The following is a 7608-nucleotide window of genomic DNA, read 5'->3' as shown; positions in this document are numbered from 1 at the left end:
TTACCAAAGCATCAGCGTGTTGCTTTCATTTAACTGTTCAAAGTTATGTTAAAAACTGCAGCTAAACATAAAAATAAAATAAAATCCACATTAAAAATAGATACCATCTCATTTGCAAAGGCTTTGTTTTGTTTTTTGTTTTGTTTTTGGGTTTTTTTGCGCAAACAAATCAAATTCATGCAAAGAGTTGCACTGCCAAAACTTTTGGCCATGACTGTATAGTGGAGGGGAATAGAATTTTATTTTGTATTGCTCAAAGCAAAAACCGTGTCCAAATTATTGTGGAAAAGCCAATAACCTTGAAGTGAAACATTTAATTTCTACAGATGAGCTCAAGTCAAAGTGTTGTGAGTGAAGTGTATGGATCATGCAGTGTGACCAAGTCCTTTTTTGTTTTGATATTTTTGTATTTTATTTTATTGAGGGGGGGGGGGGGGGGGGTAGAAAGGCAAATGGCCTCTGAGTTCTTTCAGTCTATGTTTTATTGATTTGAGCAACACAAATCAATCGCAGTGGATATTCTGATTATAAATTATTATTATAAGGGTTTCGTTTTGACTGTTGGGTTTTCTTTGTAATTATTGTATGGTTTTTACTTTACAATATAAAGTGCCTTGAGATGACTGTTTGTTGTGATTTGGCGGTATACAAAATAAAACTGAATCGAATTATTTGGGTGTCTCTTATAAATATATGTAAGTCAAAATGTTGGCCATGACTTTAACATAGTGCATCTCTTTGAATAATTTTGATTTATTTGCCAGAAAGAGTCAATGAAATGCTTATTTATTCCTCATAATATCATAGAAACATGTAAAACAAACAAACAAAAATGCCTGAAGGCTCAAAATGTATGAGATTCAAAATTTGTGCCAGTCTAGCGATTATGTAGCCTGTAAGACATAATTAAGGGCTGAAGACTCCAGTGACCGCTGGCCACCAATCAAAAAAGAAGCAGCACTGTCAGCCAATAGGAAGCCAGTAACGGTAGCACGTTGACTCTTACCGTGTCACAACAACACAGGAAGACCGTGATCCTGTGTCTGTAAAACAGGCGAACAGCAGCGTCCCGGTGGCGCAGTGTGACAGTGTAGTCGTGGACATGCATTGTCAAGTGTCAGACTTTAGCCTGTTTGAAGGCTGACGCCATGGTTTCGCTCTCAGGCCTTTGGCACCTGAGCGGCTCCGTGCTGTCACATGCAAACATTGCGACTTTGATAATATGCGCATTGGTGTATTATTTAGTTTCTTTTTATCAAAAGCAGCGGGACTTAAGATATAAAAACATTCCTCCAGGTCCGAAGCCATGGCCAGTGGTCGGAAACTTCGGCAGCTTTCTCATCCCCTCTTTTATCCTCAGGAAACGTGGACAGCAGAGAAACAGAGCCGACATAAACCCCATCATGGGTGGTTTAGAACAACTGGCTAAAGTTTATGGCAGCATATACAGCCTTTTTGTAGGGACTCAGCTTATCGTGGTGCTTAATGGCTATGAAGTGGTCAAGGATGCTCTCTCAAACCATCCTGAGGTGTTCTCCGACAGACCAGACATCCCTTCTGTCACCATCATGACTAAACGCAAAGGTAAGCAAGTATTTGGATTAATTTATAGGTTACCTGTTAAGTAAGACTGTAAACGTGTAATAGCCCATAAAAATAAATCTGGTAATCAGATAAGCCCTATAGTAAATTGGTTTCACTGCCTTTGCTCAGTGTAATAAAAATCTCTTTGTAATCTGAAAGAATCCCATTTAAAAAAAAGGAGACCGTTTCACTGTGCATGTGAATAATGTTCACAACAGAGCTGCTGTAAACGTGTAAGGGCAAAACTGAGTTTTCTCCAAGTTCCCACCGTACAATATGTTGCACACAGAAGCTTCATTATACTGTTATTTTGCCCTGATCCCCACTGTATCAGTAATAATAGGACACTGACCTTGTTGTCTTTTTGAATGTGTGGTGCTGTACAGTATGACCAGCCATGTGACCTTTCTAGTTGTTGCTGCTGTCTAGTGCCTTGTGAGGCCACACTAGCAACTATTTATTGCATTGCGCCAACATAACAAATCAATCGATCAAACAATAACATAAGCGAAACAAGCAATAGTGGTGATATGTATTGCAGCTGCAGTCGGAAATTTGCGTACACTCATCATGGGCACGAATGTTGTGGTAATTTAGGGCTTTTAATGGTTTCTTTGAACTGTTCTTTTTCCAGGGTGGTGTCATTGTACAGTATACATGTAATGACTTTTCAAACAAGAATTGGGCGCAAAAGTTTGATTTTACTCAGTTTTGTGGACTCTACTTTATGTGGCCATATACCCTGATATCCAAGGTAAAAATGGCAACAGTCAAGTGCATGTAAAGCAGGCTGTGGTGTAATTCTGGCTGGATATTTGACCACATTTCTTGGCAGAATTGGTCCAGTTCTTTTAAATTGGTTGGTTTCCTGGCCCAGCCCTGGCCTGCTTCACAAAGCCTCCTAAGAGCCACTGTGGAGTGCATCAGTTCTGTCAGAAATATCAGATTCAGTCTCATTTGATTGATTTGAAAGATCAGGCAAACCGTGATTGCAGATTTTCATTTTGATGAATGACAGTATGCACACACTGCAGTTTACTTTGCACCAGTATAATTTGTCAGTAATATGCAGTGATAAAACATTTTAGACCTTTTCAATTTACTGTTGAGATATTGAGAGGGTCAAAATATCTAAGGATTGTAACTAAGTTTTAGGTTGCCAAACACACTCCTACGGTGTGTGTGTGTGTGTGTGTGTGTGTGTGGGGGGGGGGGGGGGGGGGGGGGGGGGGGGGGGGGTTGGGAATCTACTGCGGGAACCCACGTCTCACATACTTCTTGCTTTCAAGACATCAGCATATCTGCCCTATGCATGCGTTTAAACACTTCTCCAGCTATTGCACAAGCACATTGATTGGCACATTTACCATTTATGCATCTACCACTGCATTTAACTACTTTTAAATCAGTCTGACTGTTTTGTATTTTGTCTAATCCACACAGGGTAAGGGAGATTAAATGTCCCTTAGCAATTTACACCTCGACCAGATGCTTTTGGTAGCCATCAAAAAGCTTCTGGTATAATTCTGGCTGGATATTTGACCACACTGGCACCTAACTGTGTCCAAGTTTCAACCATCTAGCTGCTGATTTGAGGCGAAGTGGAAGAATTTGCTGCTAGTTTTAGCCTAGCCTAGTCTAGTCTGTAAGCCTTGGTTTTATCAAGACATTATAGAACCTTCAGCACCACTTATTAAAAGATTTGAGTTTATGTGTATATTTGACCTGTGTGTATACTTTTGACCCAATGTGGATTAGATAAAATCCTACACCCTAAACACTACATTTGAAAGTCTCCTTGTATTTGATTTGGTGAATTTTTAGGTATTCCACAATTTTAAGAGTCCAGTAATTAACTAAAATAACAATGATTTAGATTCTGACTTAAGCTGTCCCATTTTTCTGGTTCAACTGAACTGCAGGGATCGTCTTTGCACCCTACGGGCCAATATGGAGAAAGCAGCGCAAGTTCTGCCACGCCACACTCCGAAGCTTTGGTCTGGGGAAGCTAAGTCTGGAGCCTTGCATCAAGGAAGGGCTTGCTACCATCAAAACAGAGCTGCTGCGGCTGAATGAGGAATGTGGTGATGCCAGTGTGGACTTGAGTCCGCTGATCAGCAACGCGGTGTCAAACGTCATCTGTACGCTGATCCTGGGTCAGCGCTTCCATCACGAGGATCGTGAGTTCCGCGCCATGCTGGAGCTGATGAAGCGAGGGCTGGAGATCTGTGTGAACAGCCCTGCAATCCTCATCAACATTTTCCCGCTGCTCTACTTTTTGCCTTTTGGGGTTTTCAAGGAGTTACGTCAGGTGGAAAGAGACATCAGTGTTTTTCTTAAGAGGATTATTACAAAGCACCGTGAAGCACTAGATTCTGGCAATCCAAGGGATCTCACAGACATGTACCTGTTGGAGATGCTGGCCCAGCAAACTGCTGGAGAAGAGGAAAGCAGCTTCACAGAGGATTATCTCTTTTATATCATAGGAGATCTCTTCATTGCTGGCACTGACACCACCACCAATTCAGTTTTGTGGACTCTGCTTTATATGGTCATATACCCTGATATCCAAGGTAAAACATTTTAGACCTTTTAAGTTTGACATATAGAAGTATTGTGACTAAGTTTTAGGCTGACAAACAAACTCCTATGTGGGAGAAGAGGAACTGGTAATCTACTGTAGAAACCCACATCTCACATAGTTCTTGGTTTCATGGCATCAGCATGTCTGGCTTACATATGCATTTAACCACTTATCCAGCTGTTGCGCAAGGACATTGATAGACACATCAAAATATGCATTTGCTACTGCATTTCACTACTTTTGAATCAGTCTGATTGGCTCAAAGTGCTTCAGAATCAGACTGAATTTTTCGTGATTTGATGAGATGTGGGCTTTTCTCCTGCTGTGTTACTTTAAGACAAAGTCCAGGCAGAGATTGATGAAGTTGTGGGCAAACATCGCGTGCCATCTCTGACTGATAAGGGAAGTTTGCCTTTTACTGAAGCCACCATCATGGAGGTGCAGAGAATGACTGTGGTAGTTCCCCTGGCTATTCCTCACATGGCCTCAGAAACAACAGGTAAACAGTAACTGTGACCCCTAACCTCTGCATATTCTTAATGCAAATCTTTCCATAACTTTTCAAGTAATCCATCTAACAAATAGACATTACCTGAGGTAATAAACACGTGAGCAAAAGCCACCCAGCCTTTGTTTGTGCCTGGCCCCCCTTTTAAAGGGAAAGGGGCAGATGCCTGTTACCAGATATGTCTAATTCTCAAACTCTAGATGAAGTATTCTTCTTCCTTTTTCAGAGTTTCGAGGCTACACCATTCCTAAAGGAACAGTTATTTTCGCCAACCTGTGGTCTGTCCATAGAGATCCCACTGTGTGGGATGATGCAGACAGATTCAACCCAGCACGCTTCTTGGATAATGAGGGAAAGCTGCTCAGGAAAGAGTGCTTCATGCCATTTGGGATTGGTATGCTTGTTTTCTTATATAAGCCATATGACTGAAACATAGTCAGTGATCCATAAATTAATTTGTCATGCACTTCTGATTTTACTCCTGCGTCTCAGGTCGCAGGGTGTGCATGGGTGAACAGCTGGCAAAGATGGAGCTGTTTCTGACTGTCACCAGCTTGCTGCAGGCCTTCAAATTCAGACTGCCGGCGGGAAAGCCTCCTCCCCCCCTGCACGGACGCTTCGGACTGACAATAACACCTTGCCCATTCACTGTTTGCGTGACTGCTCGCAACAGTGAAGCTGATGTTCTGTAACAAGGAGACTCTGATGAAGGAGCTCACAAAAGTAGAAATATGTTTTGCTCAAGTTCTCCTGGAGAGACATGAATATTTAGAAAGTTTGTAGATACATATTTTTATTAGTGAACGGTTCTCTATGACTGAAATCCCAGATAATTTAATTTTTTGTTACCATGTAGATGTTGATGAATTAAGCTGTTAACAGAATTTTAAAAGTAAAAACATATACTGATCAAAAATGACTGCAATCCAAAGCGATGCTTACCTTATTTTCTCATTCTCATTATTGATAAATAATGCCAGTATTGCTTTTAAAAGTGTATAACTGTATTAATATTTATCATTTTGTGTAGTGATTTGTTTGCTTTGTTTTATGGAAACTGGCGAGCATAAAGTGTTGTGCAAAAGCCTCGAGCCACCCCTCATTTCTTTTTTTTGCATTTTTGGCCACAGCGGCTTTTCGTGACAGTGGAGAGAGACAGGAAATGGGGGAAAAATACAGGGGAAGAAGTGGGCAATTCGGCAACGAGCCGGGACGCGAACCCGCGCCACCCGCACCGCGGCATATGTATGTGGTCGCCGGCTTCACCATTAAGCCACCCAGGCACCCATTTCTGTCTGTTTTGCTGGAAAAATGAGAAATAGGTGCAGCAATTTAATGAAACGTGCAAAGATACATGGAAATATAGTATATGAGGCAGAATATTATGTGCCAATAAACAATCAAGGTAGATAATCAATAAGGAGTAATGAATAAATACGTGTGTATAATCCTCACGATTTTGAAAGAATCATGAAATATCACAAAAATAAGAAAAAATCTGAAAAAATTCCTCAATCCAATGAAAGAAAATCATAACAAGTACCTGCAATTCAAAAAAAGGTAATTGTTTAATAAAATGAAGCTAAAATATATACAATACTAGAAGCACTCAGAGAGCGCAAACCTCCGCCAAGGCCATAGGGTCACTGACGCTGTAATACGTGTATCTAAATACTGTGAAATAATCTTTCATCTTTCCCAGACAACAATAACCCCCTATCCCGCAATAGTGAAGAATCCTTAAAAAAATTCCTGGATCCAGATCGTGATCCGGATCACTGCCAAAATTTAATCACTTCTTCCTCTTGTCATTTCCAACCACTCCACAAAATTTTATCAAAATCCGTTCATAACTTTTGGAGTAATCCTGCTGACAAACAAACAGAAAGACAAACAGACAAACCAACGTGACCGAAAACATAACCTCCTTGGCGGAGGTAATAAAATGCACAAATACAAAAGGCAGTGCATAATGACACAATCATGGAAAAATAAGTACTGGAAAGAAAACCAAAAAATAGGAACGGCGAAATGAGGAACCAATAAAATTATTATAAGAAGGGTCTCAAATCAAATTCTTTTTTAAAGGGCACATATCATGCTTTTAAATCCTTCCTTTTCATATGTAAAATCATTCTCTTATGGTCTATATAAAGTAGAACTGCAATGCTTTGGTCTGAATTCCTCGTTATTGTAGCTGCACAGACCCCTCGTTTACACCTGTTCTGAGGCACGTCTTAGAGCAGCTCGTTTTGGTGCGGTCTCTTTAAATGTGAATGAGACATTTCATTTCATTTCATACTTTGAACGGTCAGTTGACGTAGTAGTTGGTGGTGATGTACATGTCTCGTCTTGTCTCCCTGAGGCGCTCCAGAGGTGGAGGCTTCACGTAGATGACGTAGGCCCTCCGTTCGTGTGTCCTCACTGCCTGAAGGGCCTAAAGCAGAGACATACGAATTCAAATAAAACCACTTTTATATATCCAGCTGTTAATTTTACAGTGTTTTTGTTGGACTTGCGTTGGGCTCGATGTCCATGATGCAGATCTTTCCGCTGTTTAAAATGTCCCTAGTGGACTGGATGCTGGTGCCGTACACGTTCCCTTTGTACTCACCGTAAACCAGAAACCTGCCACACCAAAACACACAGAGATGCTGGGATAAAATTAGTCATTTCTGAATTAACCTAATGAGATCATCCTAATTAGTGCTTTTAATATGTCACTCACAGATGCACAGATGTCTGCACCTGTTGTGATAAACCATGCCCTCAAAGACTTCCCGGCCAATGAAGAAATATTCTCTGCCAGACTCCTTGTACCCTCTGGGTGCTCTTGTAGTGTCTGGAGAAGGGAAAAAACTCAACCATTTAATCAGATTAAAGTTTGACACAAAAGCACTCAATAACAAACATTTTTAATAGGTTTTTCTTT

The 7608-nt window shown here is 40.8% G+C and overlaps 1 protein-coding gene across 1 annotated transcript; it reads left to right on the top strand.

Annotated features, from left to right (window-relative positions):
- Positions 1-1053: 1053 nt before the first annotated feature.
- On the top strand, positions 1054-5699 carry cyp2u1 (cytochrome P450, family 2, subfamily U, polypeptide 1). Its single transcript, XM_030738783.1, has 5 exons — positions 1054-1584; positions 3507-4157; positions 4506-4667; positions 4903-5070; positions 5169-5699. The coding sequence occupies exons 1-5, from the start codon at positions 1149-1151 to the stop codon at positions 5366-5368; spliced, it is 1617 nt and encodes a 538-aa protein (XP_030594643.1). The 5' UTR covers positions 1054-1148; the 3' UTR covers positions 5369-5699.
- Positions 5700-7608: the final 1909 nt, after the last annotated feature.

This window comes from Archocentrus centrarchus, chromosome 1, assembly GCF_007364275.1.
Source record: "Archocentrus centrarchus isolate MPI-CPG fArcCen1 chromosome 1, fArcCen1, whole genome shotgun sequence".
In the NCBI taxonomy this organism is placed as follows: Eukaryota; Metazoa; Chordata; class Actinopteri; order Cichliformes; family Cichlidae; genus Archocentrus; species Archocentrus centrarchus.
This window is presented reverse-complemented; position numbering and strand designations above follow the sequence as displayed.

Coding starts and splice junctions, on each gene's coding strand:
- cyp2u1 (XM_030738783.1), top strand. CDS start 1,149: ATGGTTTCGCTCTCAGGCCTTTGGCACCTGAGCGGCTCCGTGCTGTCA. Junction 4,668..4,902: donor CATGGCCTCAGAAACAACAG/GTAAACAGTAAC, acceptor TTCCTTTTTCAG/AGTTTCGAGGCTACACCATT. Junction 5,071..5,168: donor CTTCATGCCATTTGGGATTG/GTATGCTTGTTT, acceptor CCTGCGTCTCAG/GTCGCAGGGTGTGCATGGGT.